The sequence below is a fragment of the Leptonychotes weddellii genome, chromosome 6 (genome assembly GCF_054177405.1).
Source record: "Leptonychotes weddellii isolate Sample4059 chromosome 6, ASM5417740v2, whole genome shotgun sequence".
Lineage (NCBI taxonomy): Eukaryota > Metazoa > Chordata > Mammalia > Carnivora > Phocidae > Leptonychotes > Leptonychotes weddellii.
In genome coordinates, this window is record NC_138374.1 from 80,389,653 (window position 1) to 80,411,967 (window position 22,315).

The 22,315-nt window shown below is 38.4% G+C and overlaps 1 protein-coding gene across 2 annotated transcripts in view; it reads left to right on the top strand.

The window, feature by feature from the left end:
* The window catches only part of SMYD3 (SET and MYND domain containing 3), a 647,362-nt gene that overhangs the window by 133,470 nt on the left and 491,577 nt on the right, over window positions 1-22,315 (top strand). For both annotated transcript variants that reach the window (XM_081824470.1, XM_081824469.1), the window contains exon 2: window positions 17,160-17,223. In XM_081824470.1, the coding sequence (XP_081680596.1) occupies window positions 17,160-17,223 (64 nt within the window). The remainder of the gene's footprint in view (window positions 1-17,159; window positions 17,224-22,315) is intronic.

Here is a 22,315-nt window from a genome sequence, read left to right on the forward strand (position 1 = left end):
AAAAAAAAAAAAAAAGACTATCCCTCTCCCTCTGCCCCTACCCCTTGTGCTCTCTCTCTTTCTCTCTCTCTCATATAAATAGATAATTTTTTTTTCAAAAAAGTCATTTATTCTGTGTGTGCACATATTTTCACTTACGAACTTTTATTAAATTTAAAATCTGTATATATAAGCAGATGGGAAAAACATGGTGTTGTACACTTTTTTTTTCCTAGCACACTCAGTCTATAAGTAGTATGTGTGATTACCAGGTTAGAATTTTGAGTTTGCCCTTAAACCAAGGATTTCTAACATAAAATTTTGAAAACTGTATTGTGTTTGTTGGGATAGTTATCTGAATGAAGGTAGAGACTATTTTACACTTATCTGTGAGATACAAGGTGTAAGAAGCACAAAGAGCCATCCTTAGACCATTCTAACAGTTGCCTCTTGACATTTAGGAGAGAACCATTTTGGAAAAACTTGCTGTGATTTTCTTTTACAGGTCTCAAGCATTACTGGTCTTGGAGGTCTAGGTGATAGTACTTTTTATATGTAAATGCCTTTATTCATTTCACACACATTTGTTCACTGTGTAAGATGTACAGGGCACTGTGGGAGACACTCATGGCCGCATGCATCCTGCTTTTCAGGAAGTCTGCCTTGCCTTTAGTGCATGTGTCAGGCAGTCTGAGTTCACTGGTCTTCATAGTATGAGAAAATCTTGAAGTCTTCTATTTAACTTGATTGCAATTTGTGTATGGTACTCTGCACAAAAGCATTGACAGACTTTGGCTCTCTTCTCCACGTGTTGTCACCAGGCAGTGTCTTTAATCTCTTCAGTGCTATCCTTGGTTAATTTTCTCATCTGTATCTGTTATGTTGTAATTTAAATGAATTATTTAATATATCTTCATTTGTATATAAGCATATCCTGTGTTCACTGACTCTTCCACGGCTTTCATCCTTAAAGAAATAAAGAAATCTATTGATTCAGATTGCATTTAAACCTTTTATTTTAATAGAGAGCCTTTCCTGGGACTCCCTAAACTAGTGTCTATTTTGTGAGTATTCTTGTTTATGTCAGATAAAGTCTGCTTAGTTCCCTAGTAGCCGTGTAGAGAGAAGGTAAGAGAAGTGTGAAATGTGAAGGGTGGTGCAGGCTTTACCTCCATTTCTAGAACAGACTGTGAGCCCTGAGGCATCAGAGATTGGAATATGTCCATGCGGGATCTAGCCATTGTGTGGAAGTCCCACTGCTCTCTCTTTGTAATGGAAGCAAAGGGCTGGCTGTATTCACCTTAGAAGTAGTTTTCTTTGCCCAACATTCTTTGTTCCGCTCAGACATTAGAATAGAACTGAACTAACTAGAGGGATATAGCCATCTCTTGGTTGTCTTTTTTGGGGGGCAACAGCTTTATTGAGATATAAATCATATGCCATACAGTTTATCTGTTTAAAGTAAACAGTTCAGTGGTTTTTACTATATTCACTGAGTTGTGAAACTACTACCACAATTAATTCTTGTACATTTTCATCATCATGACAAAAATTCTGAACCCATTAGAGGCACTTCTCATTTACCCCAGTTAATCTCGTTACCACCTCAGCTCTAGGCAACTAGTCTACTTTCTTTCTCTATGGATATGTCTGTTCCAGATATTTCATATAAGTGGAATTATAGAATATGTGATTTCTTTTGTGACTAGCTTCTTTAATTTAGCATAACATTTTCAAGGTTCATCCATGTTGTAGCATGTATCATTACTTCATTTTTTATGGCTGAATAATAGCCCAATGCATGCATATGCCACATTTTATTTACCCATTTTTAAGTTCGTAGACATTGGAGTCTTTTCACTTCTTTGGTATGAACATTCATGCACACATTTTTGTGTGGACATATTTTTTATTTTCTCTTAGCTATATACCTAGGACCAGAATTGCTGTAACAGGGTAATTCTATATTTAACCTTTTGAGGAGCTGCCAGGTTGTTTTCAAAAATAGCTCTTGATTATTTTTGTAACCATTATCCCACCTGTATTTTGACTTTCCCTGCCTTGATTTAGGCTTTGCCACCTCTTGCCTGGCTCTCAGAAGAAGCTCATAACTGGGCATTTGGCACACTGCTTAAGACTGTAGACTATGGACTTTGAGGAGATCAGTGCCTAGGGTGTAACCCAGGAAAATTACTTAATTTAATTTTTATTAATTACTCAGCTAATTCATTCTGTATTTCCAGTTTCACTGATCACTTTTTATTACCTGGCTTCTGTTAGTGCTCTGCTTTTGCTCTTGAATTTTCCTGGAATTTTGTTACATATTTTGGCTATAACTTTTGTCATTTTGCATTAGGGATATTTTAGGAGCAGCGTTTGGTGGAATGTGCTTGGCCTCTGAAATTGTAACGTGTAAAGTTATCCATCAGTACCAGCCTTAGCTCCATCTGGCTCTGTGTCTACCCTAATCTAGCTCGATTCTTCACCGTTTCTCAACACTGTCCCCCACCTTCTATATCACCTGGAACATTCTTTCATCTTTTTTTTTTTTAAAGATTTTATTTATTTATTTGAGAGAGAGAGAGAGCACATGAGAAGGGGGAGGGTCAGAGGGAGCGGCACACTCCCCGCTGAGCAGGGAGCCCCATGCGGGACTCGATCCTGGGACTCCAGGATCGTGACCTGAGCCGAAGGCAGTCGCTTAACCAACTGAGCCACCCAGGTGCCCACATTCTTTCATCTTCAAACCTCCATATCCTGAATGCCTCTGAGTGTTCCCTTCTCCTTTTTTTTCTTTTTAAGTTTTATTTATTTATTGGAGAGAGAGAGAAAGTGGGGGGAAGTGCAAAGGGAGAGGGAGAAGCAGACTCCCTGCTGAGCAGGGAGCCCCACTTGGGGCTCGATCCCAGGACCCTGAGACCATGACCTGAGCCAGGGGCAGACACTTAACTGACTGAGCCGCCCAGGCGCCCCTTTCCTTCTCCTTCTTGCTCTAACTGAAACCTGACTGCCTTCTGAGGACAGTGCTTCCTATCCTCCCAAGTAGTGGCTGCTTTTTCCTACCCTAAAAGTATCTCAGGGTCTAGAGAAACGGAGCGCTCCCTTTGCTGCTTTGAGATAATTTTTCTTCTCCCTCAAAATTGTCAGCTCCTTTGAAGCATTTGCCATCATACCTCCCCCTTACCTTACCTTCCAGTGATTTCTTTACATTCAGGCTCACTTTTTCTTCATCATTATTCCTGTTGTCATTCTTGGTGAGGTGAACATCCATCCAACACCTGGCCTCTTCATCCCCACTTCTGATCGTCTTTACCACAATTTAGCTGCCTCTTCTATGTCCATACCCTAGGACCTGTGATGACCGATAACTATTACTTCTGTGACTCTTCATCTACTACTCTTACAGGTTTCTAGCACAGTAGCTGACACCACATAATAGATGCTTGGTAAGCATTATTGCTGTTCCTGCTAGTCTGCTTCTGTTGTAGCACCAACTGTCCTTGAAGGCAAGAACTATGTCTTTTGTTTCGTATATTTCCAGAACTATCACAGCCCACGGTATAAAAAGTCTTTTTTTTTTTTTTTTTTAAGATTTTATTTATTTGAGAGAGAGAATGAGAGAGAGAGAGAGCACATGAGAGGGGGGAGGGTCAGAGGGAGAAGCAGACTCCCTGCTGAGCAGGGAGCCTGATGCGGGACTCTATCCTGGGACCCCAGGATCATGACCTGAGCCGAAGGCAGTCGCTTAACCAACTGAGCCACCCAGGCGCCCCATGGTATAAAAAGTCTTTGGTGATTTTATGGTGCAGTGAAATAAAGAACAGCAACAACAGGAAGGATGTGGCATCCAAAAGATCTTTGTATTAGAAAAAAGATAATTAAAATTTACCATTTAAAACATCACATAATTTTTTAAAACCATTTGAGTAGTGACATTTCAAAAATTATTTTCTTTCTCATTTTTTTCTTGGGAAAAATAGATGTTATAATTTATTGCCATTGGCATTCTTTTAGTTTAGTCAAGGTTGATCAGTTAAAAATTTGTTTTCTAAAGATTATTGTAAATGAGCTATAAACAAGGCAATTACTTTTTAGTAAAATGGCTTAATTTACCTTAGCAAAGAGTTTATTATCTTTTCTCTCCTGTGCTGAATACTTTCTGCTACCAGCCTAATGAGGGGAGGGCAAACTTGATGCATTACAGTTTCCTCAGCCTTTCCTGTGATCTGTGTAGAAAAATAAAAGCATTCAATGCAGCCTTATTTTATCTGATTCTTTTTTTCTTTTGAGATAAGAGAAAAATGTATAGAAGTTTTTTAGTATTTGGGTGCAGGTGTTAACTTTCTAGAACATTTAAAACTTATGTTGACCAACAGTTTTCCCAAAAAGACTAGTTTTTTTTTTCCTTCCCCAAAACATTAGTTTCATTGTTAAATTGTATTCATGTTTGGTTGCTTCTAAGCTAAGAGGTAATTACCATTTAATTATTTACATGAATATTTCAGTAAATGACTTGTATTGTTTCTGTACTTTGATCCAACAATTTAGAGTTAGCTATACAAAGAACTTGGAAACAACTGGGGAAAAAAAAGTTTGTGAAATTCTGAATTTCTAGAATAGTTAAACTTTTAAAAACATTTCTACTCAACACCGAAGTATTTCAAATGATATCGAGGAACTTCTTTTGAGAGTTTACTATTTTTTTTTTTTTAAAGATTTTATTTATTTATTTGACAGAGAGAGAGCGAGAGCAGGAACATAAGCAGGAGGAGTGGGAGAGGGAGAAGCAGGCTTCCCGCGGAGCAGGGAGCCCGACGTGGGGCTCGATCCCAGGACCCTGGGATCATGACCTGAGCCGAAGGCAGACACTTAACAACTGAGCCACCAGGCGCCCTGAGAGTTTACTATTAAAAACATCTGTTAAAGGAATAATAATAATCTGATGATAAGAAGACTAATATTTAATTAGCACTTTTTATGAACCAAACACAATGTTAAGAGTTTTACATGTTTTACTTAATTCACATTACAGCCAACTAATGTTGGTACTATTAATATTCTCACTTGCATTTAGTGGTTTAGAGAGATTAAATTGCTCAGTATCACATAGCTACTAGGTGATAAACTAGAATTCAGTTCCAGGCCATAGGGTTTACTGTATTATATTCTCTTATAGTGCCTAGTTGAGAAATTAATACAGACACAGTCTGTGAGAAATTAGTTTACAAAGCATGCATCTGACAAGAAATTACAGTCAATAATTTATTAAAAAATAAATTGAGTTTAATCTCTTAAAAAGACAACCTAGTAGAAAATGGGTGAATGTTATGAACAGGTAATTCACAGAAGAGAAACCTTGAATGGTGAATGAACTTGAATAGGCTGGTCAAAATCTGACTGCTTATCAGGAGAATGCCCAATAAAAACAGTGATATAGGGGCAGCTGGGTGGCACAGTGGGTTAAGCCTCTGATGACTCCTGGTTTCAGCTCAATTCGTGATCTCAGAATGGTGAGATCTAGCCTCAGGTCTGGCTCTGTGCTCAGCATGGGGTCTGCTTCTCTCTTTCTCCCTCTGACTCTCCCCCCTTCTCTTCTCTCTCTCTTTCAAATAAATCATTAAATCTTTATTTAAAAAAAAACCCACAGTGGATAACATTCCATATCATTCAGACTGGCAGAAAGTAAAATGACTGACAACTTGAAGCGTTCACGAAACATAGATTTAAGGGAACTCTTAAACTGCTGTGGGAGTGTAAAATTCCTGCAACCACTTTGGAGATGCATTTGTCAAAATGCAAAACCTTCAGGATGTGCATTTGCACAACCTGAGCCATTCCTCATCTAGGAAAATGTACTCTAAAGCCATGGAAGTCAGAGTGGGCTCCCCAAGGTCCTTTCAAGGGATCTAGAAGGTGAAAGCTATTTTTATAATAATATTAAGTCATTATTTGCCTTTTTAAGTCTCATTCCGTCACTAGTGTATACAATGGAATTTTCTAGGAGTAATATGACATGTGATTATTCAATAGAAACAGAAGTGAGAATCCAGCTGCCTTCTGTTAAGCCAGGCAATAAAGAGATTTTAAAAAATGCAAAATAGTACCGCTCTCCTCACTATTTTTTGTTTCAGAAAATCTTTTTTAGGGCGCCTGGGTGGCTCAGATGGTTGGGCCTCTGCCTTCGGCTCAGGTCATGATCCCAGGGTCCTGGGATCGAGTCCCACATCGGGCTCCCTGCTCCTTGGGAGCCTGCCTCTCTCTCTCTCTCTCTGTCTCTCATGAATAAATAAATAAAATCTTTAAAAAAAAAAAAAAAAGAAAATCTTTTTTAATAGAAATACATTATTTATGTCAACATATAATGGGATTATTAGATGCATTAATATTTTAAAATTTATTAGTTTTACTCTCTTATGGTAAATACTTATAGCTATACAAATATTTATAGATATAACCCACATAAATAAAACTTGTTTATAGTCCTTTTAGTCTTTTTAAATCCCGAATGAGATCAAATGGTTTTGAAAATCATTGCATAATGCAAGTATTCATTATAGCATTGTTTATAATAGTAAAACATTGGAATCAACCCAGATGTTCATCAGGGTGGATATGATGTTAATTCTATCAGTATGGAATTGTAAAATACATTGTGATAAATCTTTATTACATACATACACACATTCATACATAATTATATAGGGATCAGATAGTATATATTTGTCAAATATCCCTTAACCGCATGTGTAAAATAATACGATTTTTTTGAGAATGTCGTATATTTCTGTTTACAAATATGTAATAAAATTAAGTACAATCTTTATTATTAGTTCATATTATTATCTTTTGGCTTTATTTTATTTTTTAAAGATTATTTGAGAGTGAGCGAGAGAGATTAGGGGGAGGGGCAGAGGGAAAGGGAGAGAGAGAATCCCAAGCAGACTCCACTGCTGAGCATGGAGTGCTTGAGCCATGACTCTGAGATCATGACCTGAGCCGAAATCAAGAGTTGGATGCTTAACCCACTGAGCCACCCAGGCTCCCCTCTAGGGAGTTTTTATTTTTATTATTATCATCATGACTATTATTTTATATTAGAATAACTTTAGGGACAAAGAAGTATATTTATTACCTGTAGTTGCAGAATAATAATTGAAGTATCCAGTATTAAAGTGCTTTTTTCTTAGAATTTTTTCTGTACAGTTTACCTTCGCTATTCCATACCTGGGAGCCTAAGTCCAAATTTTAGGGCAAATGAAATTTCCTTCTAGTACATTTCTAACTTCAATTTTGGTACATTGTCATAGTTTCTCCTATTTTTTCTATATAGGTCTTCTCAATGTTCCAAATTCTGGTATTTGTCTTACCTTTCTATACCTACTTTAAGCAAAATTTCTATTCCAAAAATCTCACCTAAGTGTTTGGAGAAAAGCAATGTCCTCATTTGATAAATGGAATCTGTGAGGTTGATAGTTGGGGCCGTGGGAGAGCCCAGTATTGACCATACCACCTGCTCCCTTTAGGAGGACCACAGAGGTTTGAAAACCCCCCTCACTGACCCATTAACTCATTGCATGGTTGCAAGCTAATGATTATTCTATACAAGTCTTTATGAACTTATTTAATTACAATGCATTAGCAGGTGTAACATTTAATTCTGTGTGTCTTAAGGACTCTTAACGTTTATTTTTACTTGGGGACTAGGTCAGCATAGTCCACTTTCTTTTTTTTTTTTAGATTTACTTATTTATTTGAGAGAGAGAGCGTGCAAGCACGCCACTGGGGGTGGGTAGAGGGAGAGGGAAAGAATCCTCAAGCAGACTCCCCGCTGAGTGAGGAGCCCATCTGGGGTTGAATCTCCAGACCCTGAGATCACAGCCTGAGCCAAAATCAAGGATGCTCAACCGACTGAGCCACCCAGGCACCCTGTCCACTTTCTTTATAAACTTAAAGTTTCATTTTGTTCTCCAAAAGAGAGAATGAGTTACTTGAGATTTCATTATCTTTATTTCCAAGACTACTTGAGGAAATTTGTAATTAAAAGTTAAAGAAAGTAATATACTTAATTATAAAATAGAAGGGCAAATTTTTAAAGAAGGCAGAAAGAGAAGATGCTTCCGGGCCTCTGAAATGAAGAGATTAGTATAATTAGTGAATTTGGCTTTTGGTTTTTTTGCTGTTAAAGCTAAAATAGATTCATGGTGTTGTTAAGTTTCATTTTTATTTTGTTTATTTGAGAGAGAGAGCACGAGTGGGGGGGCAAGAGACTCTTGTGATACTTTCATTTTATTTATTTATTTATTTAAAGATTTTTATTTATTTATTTGAGAGAGAGTGAAAGCGAGAAAGATCACAGAGGGAGAGGGAGAAGCATAGTCACCACTGAGCAGGGAGCCCGATACGGGACTCGATCCCAGGACCCCGAGATCATAACCTGAGCCAAAGGCAGATGCCTAACCGACTGAGTCCCCCAGGTGCTCCTAAGTTTCATTTTTTAATTAGAGGAAGATACAGAGAATTCCTCCTTTGTGACAAACTATTTCCTGGAACTGAAATCAAGGTGACCATTTTTTGCTAGTTTGAACACTTAGGTCATAGAATATTGTTGAAAATGTTGATCAAATATTCTTATACATCTTTGAAATTCTACCCTCACGGTATTTTTATTTTTTTATATATGCTGGGTGATATTTATACTAGCAATGCTTATATGTTTAAAGGATTTCTGATTTCACTCTTTGGGTGAAATCAGATCTTTTTCTTATTTCTCACGTTTTTCTTATTTTGGATTTCTGGAAGACTTGTGGAAATTGAATACATCTTTTAGACTTACCAGAGTCGTATTACTAGACTGAGCTTAAGAGGTTTCCTATTTAGGAACACAGATGTCGTTAGAACAGATCCCTCTTCAGCATTGCATTTTGGTCACAAATTTCTTCAGTTTACTCATATGCTTTGCCTGAAAAACAGCTGTAAGTCACCAGTTTTAAACATGAAGAGGGGCCTGAGCACATAATGCTAAATTTTGTAGAGAAACATATAATGAGGAAAGTTTAAGTCTGTGCTCTTGTAAAGATGTTTTCTCTTTAACTTGTGGTAGACGTTACCTTGCGTCAAGAAAACAATGTCAGGAGTCGTGATTGACTTTTAATTTTAGTGAAGTTGTAACAATCCTCTCTGATTGTCATTTCCACAAATAAACTTTCCTAAAATGTCTTTAGCTTCTTGAATCAGACCACTCAAGTTAATCATTCTGATCCAAATTAAAAATAATGGTAATAGAAACTGCAGTGAATGGAGATTGAGCCGTGAAACACTTAGGAGGGTCAAACCTGGGATTCAGAGCTAAGTAAAAAATGGTACTAGTGTAGTGTCTGTGGGCGTGCATGGAGAGGACCGGATTTGTCCCACCTGTAGGTTTTGCTTTCTTAGCAATCATGGGAGAGGTATATAAGAAGCTCTTTTCAGGAAGGGCATAGAAATAGACAAAATTATCTGGAGCGCTCTGAAAATATTACTCTCAGCACCTCAGTTTTAATTCTGTGCTGGATGGTGTGCTTGGTGCAGCGTGAGCAGGGTCTTTGGTCCGATGATCTCATGTGGTCCAGCCAACACCTTTACTGGTGATGTGCTGCTCCCACATTACAGAGAGGAAACAGGCCAAGGGAAGTTGCAAGGTTACGCTGCCAGTAGGGAGTGGGCTTGATGTCTTAGTTCCTTGGGGCTACTCTAACAAAAGGTCAGACGGGGTAACTTTTAAGCACCAGAAGTTTATTTCTCACAGTTCTGGAAGCTGGGAGGGCCAAGCTCAAGGTGCCACATGGTCCAATTCTGGTGAAGGCTTTCTTGCTGCTTCATAGCGGGTGACTTCCCGCTGTGTCCTCACCTGGTAGAAGGGGTGAGGGGGCTCTTGCTTAAAAAGAAGTGCTTTTTAAGAACACTAATTCCAGGGCGCCTGGGTGGCTCAGTTGGTTAAGCGTCTGCCTTCGGTTCAGGTCATGATCTCAGGGTCCTGGGATCGAGTCCTGCATCGGGCTCCCTGCTCGATGGTGAGTGTGCTTCTCGGTCTCCCTCTGTTCCTCCTCCCTGCTCCTCTCTCTCTCTCAAATAAATCAATAAAATCCTAAAAAAAAAGAAAAAAAAAAGAACACTAATTCCATTTATGAAGGCTCCATCCTAATAAGCTAAGCGCCTGTCACGTTTAAAGATTAAGATTTCCACTCCTGAATGTTGGTGGGGCCACATTCAGATCATAGCACTTGCAGTGCCGATTTTGAACTCTAGACTGCTCTAACATTTTCCCTTTTAGGTAATGGGGACTTCCCTTTTCTTTAACAACAGCCCTACCATCTTCTCTTAGTCACTTTTTATCAGAATGTGACTTTTCCTTCACCTCAACTCAGGTCCTATAGTCTGTGCTGCTTCTCAGAACTCGGTTTTGTATTGTGGCTTGTTCTGCAAGTGGTATGTGTTGATCTGTCCTTGTTTATCCTGAGCTCCTAGGAGCCGTGACTGTCGTGCCCTCTCTGCATTTATCAACACAGGACCTTGCAGGGTGCTGTCTACATGGTGGCCAGTTACTGAACCCTTGCTGAATTAACAGTTGAAGTTTATGTTCATCAGGTAGCACTGTCTCCCCAAGTACAATAGCTTTAATTTAGGAGCCAGAGAACAGTGGAAAGAGAAGTACCCAAGTCAGATGCCCTGCCTCCCTTGACTCATTTGGCTCAGATGCTTTGCCATGCTTTTTCTCTAAGCACTAATGTGGGTTTAAATTGCTTGTGTTTTGCCCAGGAAGTTATGGTGACTGTGGATCATAGATTCATTTCTTTTCCTGAAATATTAATCATTATGTTTTCTTGTTTTGTACTTTGAATGTTAGAAATCTGAAATAAAGTGATAGGGGATGTAGAAAAATGAATCCAAACCAATTCTGCCTTCCTGTATTATGAGTCTGTGTTATTTTGACCACATCTGCTATTTTGTATTAAGAAGTATTTGAGGGGCGCCTGGGTGGCTCAGTCAGTTAAGCATTTGCCTTCGCCTCAGGTCATGATCCTGGGGTCGGGATCAAGCCCAGTGTGGAGCCATTGTAGGCTCTCAGGTCAGTGGGGAGTCTCCTCCCTCTCTCTCTGTCTCTCCCCCAGCTTGTGCTCTCTCACTCACTCTCGCTCTCTTATATAAATAAAATCTTAAAAAAAAACTATTTGATAGTTAGCTGGATGGTGGATGTGAACCTCTTTAATTTAAAAACAAGCCTTTGGGCCCATACCAACATAATTACCATCTGGAAACAAAAATGGAAGATTTCTTATCTGTATTACTATGAATATTTATGCCAAAGGGAGCTCTGTATGTTTAGCATTTTACAGTGTATTTTATTTGGTCAGAGTAAAAGTAATTGTACAACCCTTGGATAGAATTGCATGACTTTATTAGGATAATCTCCTTTTCATAGTGGAGAATTTCATTTGCTTCAGAAATTTCCATGGGGAAACAGCCAAGTACTCAGGTACCTGACATTAACATTTTTAATGAGTCAGGATTCTGAGATTTCAGTGTTGTTTACAAACATAAAAATTCTTTAAAGAAATATTATTTCTTTGCTCTCTTTGTTTTAAAAATTATATTTAGACTTCATTCACTTAATTATTTGGTTTTTGCCTTTGAAAAAATTAGATATCTTTATTCATAAGACAGTTCATATTCCTCATACTCCACAGAGCATTTTATGTCTTAATTGTGTGAAGGAATATTTTCATAGGGATTGTTCTCAGAGAATCTTCCTTAAACCTTGTATTAAGGCAGGGGGTACTACATCAGACATCCCATGGTCAACACTCTTTAGCGAGTGTAAGTGATGCAGACTCTAATGAGCTCTGTTCTCTTTCTTAGCTCACATTTCTTCTCAGAGGTCACAGTGATCAGCCATAAACTAAATTTTGGTCCTTGAAAAAGCACAGAGATGTGCAAAAGATTTCTGGGCACGGATCTTTAGCTCAGAAGAAGAAGCTGCAAAGACACACAGTGTACTCTGGTTTGCTTCTGATTGTACAGGGCTGTGCTCCGTCCAAATGAGTTGCTTTGGAGGGCAGGAGCCATAAGCTTCCTTGTGGTTCCTGAGCCTTTGCCTGGGCCAGACTGGCCAACAGTGAGTGTCGACAGTGAGATTCTTCTGCAAGGCACGCTGGGAGACTTCTAGGGGATCAAGACATATTGCCTGTGTACTAAGCATACTATATATGAATGTGTTGTAGATACACTGTTTTCTCTACACAAAGTTTAAAATGGATTCTGCAGGTGCCCGCGCTGGTGGGAATTTCAATCACTAGAATTTGTTTGTTTTCTATATTCTTTCCAGGAAACTTCTTTTCCTCTGCCTGGCACCTGCCCATATTAATTTAGGGCAGAGTTTTAAACCCTGGGATACTTTCTCCCGCTGATAACCAGGGACAAAGAGACATTCCCTTAAATATTACCCCAATTATTGTGATTTGAAGGAGCCAATTAATCATTTCTTCTTTGATTTTTTTAGAGACAGTGGTTTCTCCTGTATTCATATATAACTTCTTAATTTGTATACTAGAAGAATAAGTAATTTTGCTCTGTTTTCATTTCCTTTCAACATTTCTGTTGCCTATGCTGTTGGAGAAACTCATTATGTCCCAGACTTTACTTGGAAGAGAGGACTTGTTTTGCTCTATGAACCACACTGTATCTGGGGCACTGAGCAACCTAAGAATTTTCTGTGATTTGACACTGTTCTACAGCATATCACAGTTTGCATGAATAAGTGATAGGGGATTCCTTTTTGCTATTTTAGTGGGTAGAGTTAAGGATAACACTGATTTTGGTGTAAAATAATTTTAATATCTTCTATTTGGGGGTAGAATACTATTTATCTCTTAAGTGGAGAGGGCAAAAGAGGTAAAAAAATTAATCATTTCCTCTTACTGATACATTGCTAACCTATTTCCTTAGATTGCTTTGCCCTTTTTTTTTTTTAAGATTTTATTTATTTATTTGAGAGCGAGAGAGCACATGAGTGGCGGGGAGGGGCAGATTGCTTTTCGTTCAGGAAGTCCATTTGGACCTGAGCTAATTATTTTGCAAGCAGGATGTTTCTGCAATCTGTGAAAATTCTGTATTCATTACTTCTCTGTGCCTCAGAGACTACTGCAATTTGCCTTAGAACGTGCACAACTTTTGTCATCTTCAAATCTAGTTTATATTTGTTGGCTGTACAAGAGAAGCAGAACCAAATCATTTTAGTATTGGAAGGAAACTCATTTAATTCATTCCCCTTTGCAGTGCTGGAATTCGCTTCACAAGATGCTATTGCTCTGAATCTTCCCCCTGAGAGAGAAGCAGTAACTCTACCAAGGCTCAGTGGTTTTCTGATCAAACACACAAACTTTTCTCTTGGATTCAGTTGACCTTTTTTTGAAACTTGAGAAAAATTTGCTTAGTTATTTGATATGTAAAAATAACTGAACATTTAAATAACTCATATTAAGGAGTTTCCTTCACACATCAAAATGATTAAATTATTTAGGCACTTGGACTAATTTTGGTATTTACTTTGCCAACATTCTGTGTTAAAATTCATTAAAGCTCTGGGTTGGTAGCTATGGGAGGGAGAGGACAGCGTTTGACTTGCTAACCTGCTTATCACTGACCTTCTGAGGTATCTTGATTCTGCTCATTAATTTTTAAAATTGAGAAGAAACACTTCATACAGCTGGGGCTTTTAATTTGCAAGGAACAGAAGTTGCCTCTGAATAACTTATACCAGAAAGAGGGAGATGAGGGAAAATCTGAAGAGCCAGGTCTGAGGAAGGCGGCATTCAGGGGACCCCAGTGACTCATCCTCAGGACTGTTCCTGCACAAAGCATCCTCCCCCGCTTTTGGCTACCTGTTCTCAGGGTGCCTGGACACACTGGGTATCTTTTGGCAGTTTGGGGCTTCTTTTGTTTTCAGGCTTATTGGGAGCCCAGCTGCCTTCTTTGTTTTTCTCCCACAAATATATTGATTTAAGTCTCAGAGCTGGTAGTGGTTTCCTCTCCTCGTTCATATTTTGGGTTTGTTGGAATGTTTCCCAGGGCGGGGAGTGATACTCAGGTTTGCTGTCTTACTTGCACTGTCATTTTTTTTATGGGGAGAGTTAAGGAGATTGGAAAATTCTGTCAGAATTCTCTCCTGTTTGTTTTTCAGTCTACTGAATCTTGAGTTCCATTCCATTTTGTTATTTATTTGTAAACTTCCTCCTATGTAATCTTGCAAGACATTTGTTTATGTTATCGGTCTTCTCTATTATGTCATTGTATTCTATTTCGTTTTGTGGATTTGTCGTGTAACTTCCTGCTTTCCTTTGTTTTCTGCTATTTTTACATTTAAATTCGTGATTTGCATGTTTATCTCCTTGATTTACAGTTTTTCTTTTTTTTTAAGATTTACTTATTTATTTGAGAGAGAGAGGGGTGGGGGAGGGGCAGAGGGAGAGAGAGAATCCCAAGCAGACTTCTCACTGAGTGCAGGCCCCTCGCAGGGCCTGATCCCACAACCCTGAGATCATGTCTCAAGTCGAAATCAGGAGTCGGATGCTTAACTGACTGAGCCACCCAGGCGCCCCTCAGTTTTTCTTTTTAACGTAAACATTTGAAGTTACAAATGTTCCTGTAAGTATGATGTTTGCTTTATCTCACAAGTTTTTATATTTTTTCGTTATTTAATCTCGTATTTTCAGGACACCTGTCTGGCTCAGTTAGTAGAGCGTGTGACTGTTGATCTCAGGGCTGTGAGTTGAAATTTGCTCTGTGGTCTACTTTCTGGGCATGTTTTGTAAATGATCAGTGGATGCTTAAAAAGAGTTTTTGAATATACTTAACAGGTGTAAGGGTCTGTGTATTGCATGAGATCAAGTAAATTATTCAGCTCCTTATTCTTTATCTGCTTGGTCTGTGAATTCCTGAAAAAGACTTTATATCTTTCTATAGGTATGACTAATACTTACATGGTACTTACTATATTCCAGGCACTATTTTAAGGGCCTTAACATGTATTAACTTACTGTGTTGGTCATTTTTCCCTCAGATCTGTTACTTGTTCTTATATTTTGAGACTGGGTATATTTGTCACTAGGTTCCTACACCTTGGGGATCGGAGTCTCTTATCATTGAGTATTGACTTTATTCATCTCTGACAAGATCTTTAACTATAAAGTCCTTTTTTTCCCCTGAAATTGATGTAGTTACACAGGCTTTTTCTCAGGTTAATATTTGCCTGGCATATCGTTTTCATCCTCCTTTGTATGTCCTTTTATTTGAAGTGTGTCTCCTAAAAAGCCAGTGGGTGGATTTTTTTTTAAATGGTTTATTTATTTTGGAGAGAGAGAGAGAGAGAGCATGAGTGGGAGGGGCAGATGGAGAGAGAATCTCAGGTAGACTCTGTGCTGAGTGCGGAGTCTGACCTGGCACTTGATCTCACGACCCTGAGATCACAACCTGAGCCAAAGCCAAAGTTGTTCGTTTAACCAACTTCGCTGCCTAGGCGCCCCGTGGTGGATTTTGTTTGTATCCATTTTTATCCAAGAGCGGTAATATGGTTGATGGTCAAAGCCAAGAACTTGAAGGCCAGATTACTGGGTTTGCATTGTTGCCTGGGGTATTGATATGTGGCGGCTACAATTCTATACTTGGTGAAGGGAGGCATTTTGGCTTCCCTTTACTTAGATTTTAACCTCTCCCTGTGTTTTATGTTCCATGTCTGACCCTCGCTGTCCCAGAAGTGAAGGTATGTTTAGGTTCCTATTCTCTTTAGGATTCTTGCTTACCCTTTCAGTATCCCTACCACCTGCCCTTTATGGTGTTTGCACTGCTCTTTACTTTTTATCTCTTGAAAATGAATTAAAGTATCTGTAAAGTTGTCATAATAAGAATGCTTACTTATAGGACTGTTTGAAAGTAAGTGTAAGTCATAGATGTAAAAATCTATGAAGAGTACCTGGTGCATTAGAAGTGCTTAGAAGGATTTGTTCTTGTTCTGTTACTAATAGTAATATTACAGTTTGACTTTTAATGCTCTTGGGTACCCTCTATTTATCCACAGTCCTTCCTGCCTTTTGTTTGTCACTATTAATTTTATCATCACATTTATTCTTTTTATTGTATAATTCAACTTTTTCATTTTTGCTTTTTTGTTACACAGGTGATTTAGGGGGATGTATCTTTAGAGCATCTCAATTCAGGATGTCTAAAGTAACTGGATTTAATGGAATTTTAAAATCATTTTCCAGAAGGAGTATATTCATAATTAAACTATATGATAAGTTAAGACTTACAAAATTTTTATATTTGAGGAGTATAGAATACTTCAACTAGTTGATGGGACTGGATTCTGTATTTCATATGGAGAGTTAAAACCTCTATGGAGTAAAGTTTTTGCTCTCAATGGGAATCTCTAATTTTAATTTATTTTTTTATTCAAATGAACATTAGTGGTTGTAATGTGCAGAACAAAGTGAATGTACTTAATGCCATTTGCTAAAAAACAAAATTCAACTGAGTAAAGTTTAAAGATCTTATTGGCTTTATTTAGTGGTTCATGATTTGGGCAGCACCCAATGTAGCAGATAGAAACTAGCCCTGAGATGCTGTACAAAATGAAAGACTTCTCTAGGCAGAGAAAGCAGCAACAAGAAAATTATACTAGGTGAAAAGTGAGTTACTTTCCTTAGGGGAGAGGAGGGGTCTACCAAGCAGGTTACCTAACTAGTACCCGTGATTGACTGGTGTAAGATTTCATTTTTGGAAGAGCCAAAACTGTAGTTAAGTCTCAAACATGATAATAGGGCTTAGGAAAAGCGACTCCATTTTGAGCCTTGACTTTTTAACTTTTTAATACACACTGAAGTATATATTTAAAAATGTTTAAAGTGGTAAATATTATGTTACATATTTTTCACCACAATTTAAAAAAGGGACCATTAGCTGTTATGTCCATGTCTCACATTGAAGATGAAAGAAGATGTTTATCAATGTGAAAATCTGAATCTTACAGGAGCATACAGTGGGGTGAGCAGAACATATTGGCATCAGTATGTTGATTTATGTTTCTTTCTTCAAGCATATATGGTTCTCACTCATTTCCTAATGTGAATTTTTTTTTTTTTTTTTAACAGGAAGGAAAAGCTGATGCGGTGTTCTCAATGCCGAGTTGCAAAATACTGTAGTGCTAAGTGTCAGGTAAGAATGTTCAGCTACAGGGGCGCCTGGGTGGCTCAGTTGGCTCAGCTCAGGGTCTTGAGATCGAGTCCCTCGTTGGGCTCCCAGCTCAGCGTGGAGTCAGCTTGTCCCTTTCTCTCCGCTCCTTCCTCCACATGCTCTCTCTCTTTCTCTCTCTGAAATAAATGAATAAATAAAAAGAATGTTCAACTCTATGTAAGTGAAACCTTCAAGTTCTCTGCTCTTAATTTGTGCTCCATTATGCCCATTGGCCTATTTCTGTTTTGTTTTGTTTTTTATAATCTTTGATTTATTTTAACTTATTTTCCTTTAATTTAAAAATTAATGTGTATGGTAAAGTATCATTTATATGATATATATATAAACTAAATACGTAATATCCATATATCATGAAAAAAAATGTTCACTCCTATCTTCTTGTCCTCCTGACCTCAGTCCATTGTCCAGAGATACCTAGTTTCTTAGGTCTTTGCAACATTTTCTACTCCTAACACATTCGAATATTTATTCTCTTTGTTAGAAAAACAGAGATGGGTTATTATATACCTAAATTCTCCTTTTCATTTTATAACCTGTCCAGAGGACCCTTTGGTCTCATCCCACTGATTCCATTACATGAACACACCACAGTTGTTACTTCTTCTTTAATGAATGCTTAACTTTTTTGGTATTGCCAGTTATGGACCAAGCATCTTTTTGTACACATTTCTGCACACTTCACAAATTAGTTGTAGGGTAAATTCTTCCCAGCTGTATCGATGAGTAAAAGGATACATGATTTTGAATTTTTAAGGATAGTGCCAAATTGCGTTCCAAGAGTTTAATTTAGGACAACTGACAGAGAGTCTGTGAGATTACCATTGTTAATGTCTTTGAAATTCTTTAAAGGGTGTATAATTAACATTCAACATAAGCTTTTCTTCTAACCTTATGATTAATCATTTTATAAGAAATGTAATTATGCTGTAATGAATTGCATCATAATAAAGTAATTGGAGGTTTTGTGTCTGTGTCACTTGCTCTCAACCTTCCACCCATCATTTTTGTTTCTTGGTCTGTGTGTGTGTGTGTATGTGTGCACGCACACACGGACACCTAGTGTTCCTCTTTTCCTTTTTCGGCATCTAGGCTATGCTTATCTGAGGGAGTTTCACTCTCTCACTTTCTCCTATGAAAGTAATTTCTCCAGACTGCAAATAGAGTGATCTTAAGAGAGAAGAAACCTAAGCAAACAAGCATACAAATTAATCAGACGACCCAAGTTCTAATGACCGTTGTGCCATTAGCTCATTAAATTGTTCCGAAGAAAGCATGGTAATTCTCTGGGCCTCAGCTTCCTAATCTGTACTACTAATAAGAACTAATATTTACAAGATCTCTCCTGTGTGTCAGGTACTGTTTTATTCTGTTTACTCCTATATGAATCTTGGGAGATTACTACCATTGTGCTTGTTTTACCAGTCAGGGGGCTGAGCTACAGAATCTTAAGTAACCTGCCAAACATCCTATACCTAATAGGCCCTGGAATTTGGATCCAGAGTTCTAATTTCTCTTCTAAGCCCAAATTTTATTTTTGTTCTAACATTCTGATTAGGTGTAGCTTTCTATTTCCTGTGGTATTCACATTTTTTCCTGGCTTTTGTTTTGTTTTTAATAAGGGTGCAACTCAATCCCCAAGGAACACAAAACAAAAAATACTAAAATAGAAGGTTTGAAGTAACACTTCCCTAATAAAAATAGGGAATGTGAAAAATAATTGGATTGTTTTTGCCTCATTTTGTAAAGCAAAAATTCTGCAACAGAACGATACGAGATTTATGTAAGATCATTAGTAATAATAATAAGAAAAAGGAAATTATGAAAACAAAGCCATCCTTTTTTCTACAAGATAAATTCTAGATAGACTATTTTATGGTGATGTTATCTATCTTATTCATGTGAAACTGAGATTCGTTTCAAGGAACTTCTAATTAAGAAGACTATGTATAGAACCGACAAATTACATATATCTTCTGGATGAACTTTCTTTCCAGTTTCAATGACCTAAACATTTACTTTTATTTTCCCCAGTTTTTATGTTTTTTCTCCAATGCTACTTCCTCCTTTTGTAGTACACTCAAGGCAAAAAAAAAACATTATTTGATTAGAATGTGTTGAGGGAGTTTGGTGGGTGGGTATGTCATTTTGATTCATTGTGGTGCATGTCCTTTGATCACATATATTAACTGTTTACTGTAGCATCAATAATAATGTCATCGTCAGATAAACTGTAGAAAGTAATGGGAAAATAGCTAGTAAGATGGAAGATATCATATATAAGCCAACTAGGGCATATGCTTGTATGTGTGAGGGGGATGGGGTGTGTGTAGAGGCGGGATGGGAGTCAAAGATTGGCCAGAACATACGCATTTAAACTGCCCTGTTTAGCTTACCCTTCAGGTACAGAATTAAGCATTGTAATTATTGTGGATTCCTACAAAGCAGCACAAAATTAAACTGACAAACTGAACTATGAACAGTAATGAACAGGAGGCAAATGCCCTCGGAATGGAAATTGATATAGAGGATGTGAATTTGTAGCATAAAATCTATAATATATTTGCCCCGGAGGGACATAACTTTGGTTCATTAGCTTAGCATTTGATGTGTGGGGCCATGGCATCAATGAGTCGTGTGAGGGAGGCTATTGAGGTATTATGAGGCGTGATATCCCTCACGCCCATAAGGGTGGATTCAGTGTTACTGGTTTTCACGTTTCATTTTTAAACAGAAAATTAAAGTAAGAAGAGTGAATGTTTCCTCCAGCTTCCTTCCCCATTCCTACTTCTGTTTTCTAGAGGTAATCTCAATGTGTTTGTTTTGTGAGTGGAGGGTACGCACAAAACTGTTCATCTACACTTCATACCTAGTGTACACATATATGTATATATTGACTGCTATGTTCACTATTGTTTCTTACACTGGAGAGTGTTTTGTCATCAGTGGCTTTGTAATTCCTCTGTGGATACCTTATTATGATGTGTCGTACAATGCGATAGAGGGCTTATATATGGGAACTAGTCTGATTTCTGTATAACCAGAGCATCATAGGTGATTTTGAAATGAAAGAGGAGGAGTGGGCTAAGTTTTCTTTTAAAAACGCATGCTCAGGGGCACCTGGGTGGCTCAGTCAGTTGAGTGTTTGCCTTTGGCTCAGGTCATAATCGCAGGGTCCTGAGATTGAGTCCCACATCGGGCTCCCTGCTCCGCGGGAAGCCTGCTTCTCCCTCTGCCCCTCCCCCTAGCTCATGCTTGCATGTGCGCACGCCCTCTCTCTCTCTCAAAGAAATAAAATCTTAAAAAAAAAAGCACACTCAAAATTTGCAATGTTGCTAACAAGTAAACCAATTTCAAGCAAATTCACTAATTATTTTACTTCTTCTGGATTTAACTTGCTTCATAATATCTACATTTCTGATTGAATTAACTGCTGAGCAAAATAAGCAGCTGCGTACTGTACCAAATTACAATTTATATACTTTTAAAAAGTATTAGCAGGGAGAGGGTCTGTTTTATTTAGTAATTATAGACCTCTTTAAAAATGTGAGTCTTGGGTACCTGGGTGGCTCAGTCTGCCTTTAGCTCAGGTCATGATTTCATGGTCCTGGGATTGAGCCCCGCATCGGGCTCTCTGCTTAGCAGGAAGCCTGCTTCTCCCTCTCCCACTACCCCGGCTTGTGTTCCCTCTCTCGCTGTGTCTCTCTCTGTCAAATAAATAAATAAAATCTTAACAAAAAAATAAAAATGTGAGTCTTATTTGTGGGTTTACACTTTATGTTTAGTTATAGAATGATCTGATTTATTTGTGATGAATCTAGTATTAGTCAGCACTAACAGGACGATTTAATAAGTTGGGGTCTAGAATATAACACTCAATAATGGTAATAATGGAGAAAACCAAGCCCTTTGTTTCATAAATAGTTCTTTGCCAGGCTTCAGACTGATAGGACATTAACTGAGTATTCTGTAGGGAAGTTGGCTTCATATCTAATTGTAAATAAAAAGAATACCGTGTAAAGGTTGAAATTATTTGATCATATTTAAGTTTTTGACTTCTATCAACATCTGGGGCCCCAAGCTTGTCTTTGCTCACTTTGCATTCACCTGCTGAGTGGTCCCATCTGCTCCCATGACTTCAGTTGGCATCTGTACATTAATCATTCTTGAGACTCCATCTCCAGCCTTCTCCTTTCTCCCAAGAACCAGACCCATGCCTTACGGGGTACCTCTACTTTGGTGGTGCACCCATATCTCAAGTGCCATATAGCAGGACCTCAGTGCATGATCTTTGCCCAAAACTGCTTTTGTTCTCGATTTTCAACCGCAGTGAATAATCCACCAACCACCCAGCAGCCTGAGTTGTCAGGCTGGAATCATCTTCAGTTGATGTCCTTTCTTGGCCCCATGCCCAGTTAATCAACATGTCCCGCTGATTTTACTACTTAAGATCTAAGTTGGTTCACTTCTCTAGTTTCTTCACCAGCTCTTGTGTGCATGTGCCTCTGACTTCTCTGCTACGCTGACTGCAGTCTGTGCTCCTGCCCCCTCCTTTCCTCCTTCCTACATGGGAGCCAGAGCGATCATTTTGTTCTAGCGTGTGAGCATGGCCATCACTCGCTAGCGGAAAGCCCTGGCCCTGTTCCTCAGGATGAAATTCAAGCTTGTGGATTTTGCTACGCTTTTACTTCTGAGCCTTTGACTATGTGAGTCCTTGGGCTTGGACCCAGACCTGACCCCCTACCTACTGAACTCCTTCTACTTATCCTTTATAACCCAGATTAAATGTCACTCCCTCCTTTCCTAAACTCCCAAGACTAGTTTGTGTCCCTCCTTATTCACACAGAAATTATCTTTTTTTTTTTTTTTAAAGATTTTATTTATTTATTTGAGAGAGAGAGAACGAGAGACAGAGAGCAGGAGAGGGAGGAGGGTCAGAGGGAGGAGAAGCAGACTCCCCGCCGAGCAGGGAGCCCGATGCGGGACTCGATCCCGGGACTCCAGGATCATGACCTGAGCCGAAGGCAGACGCTTAACCATCTGAGCCACCCAGGCG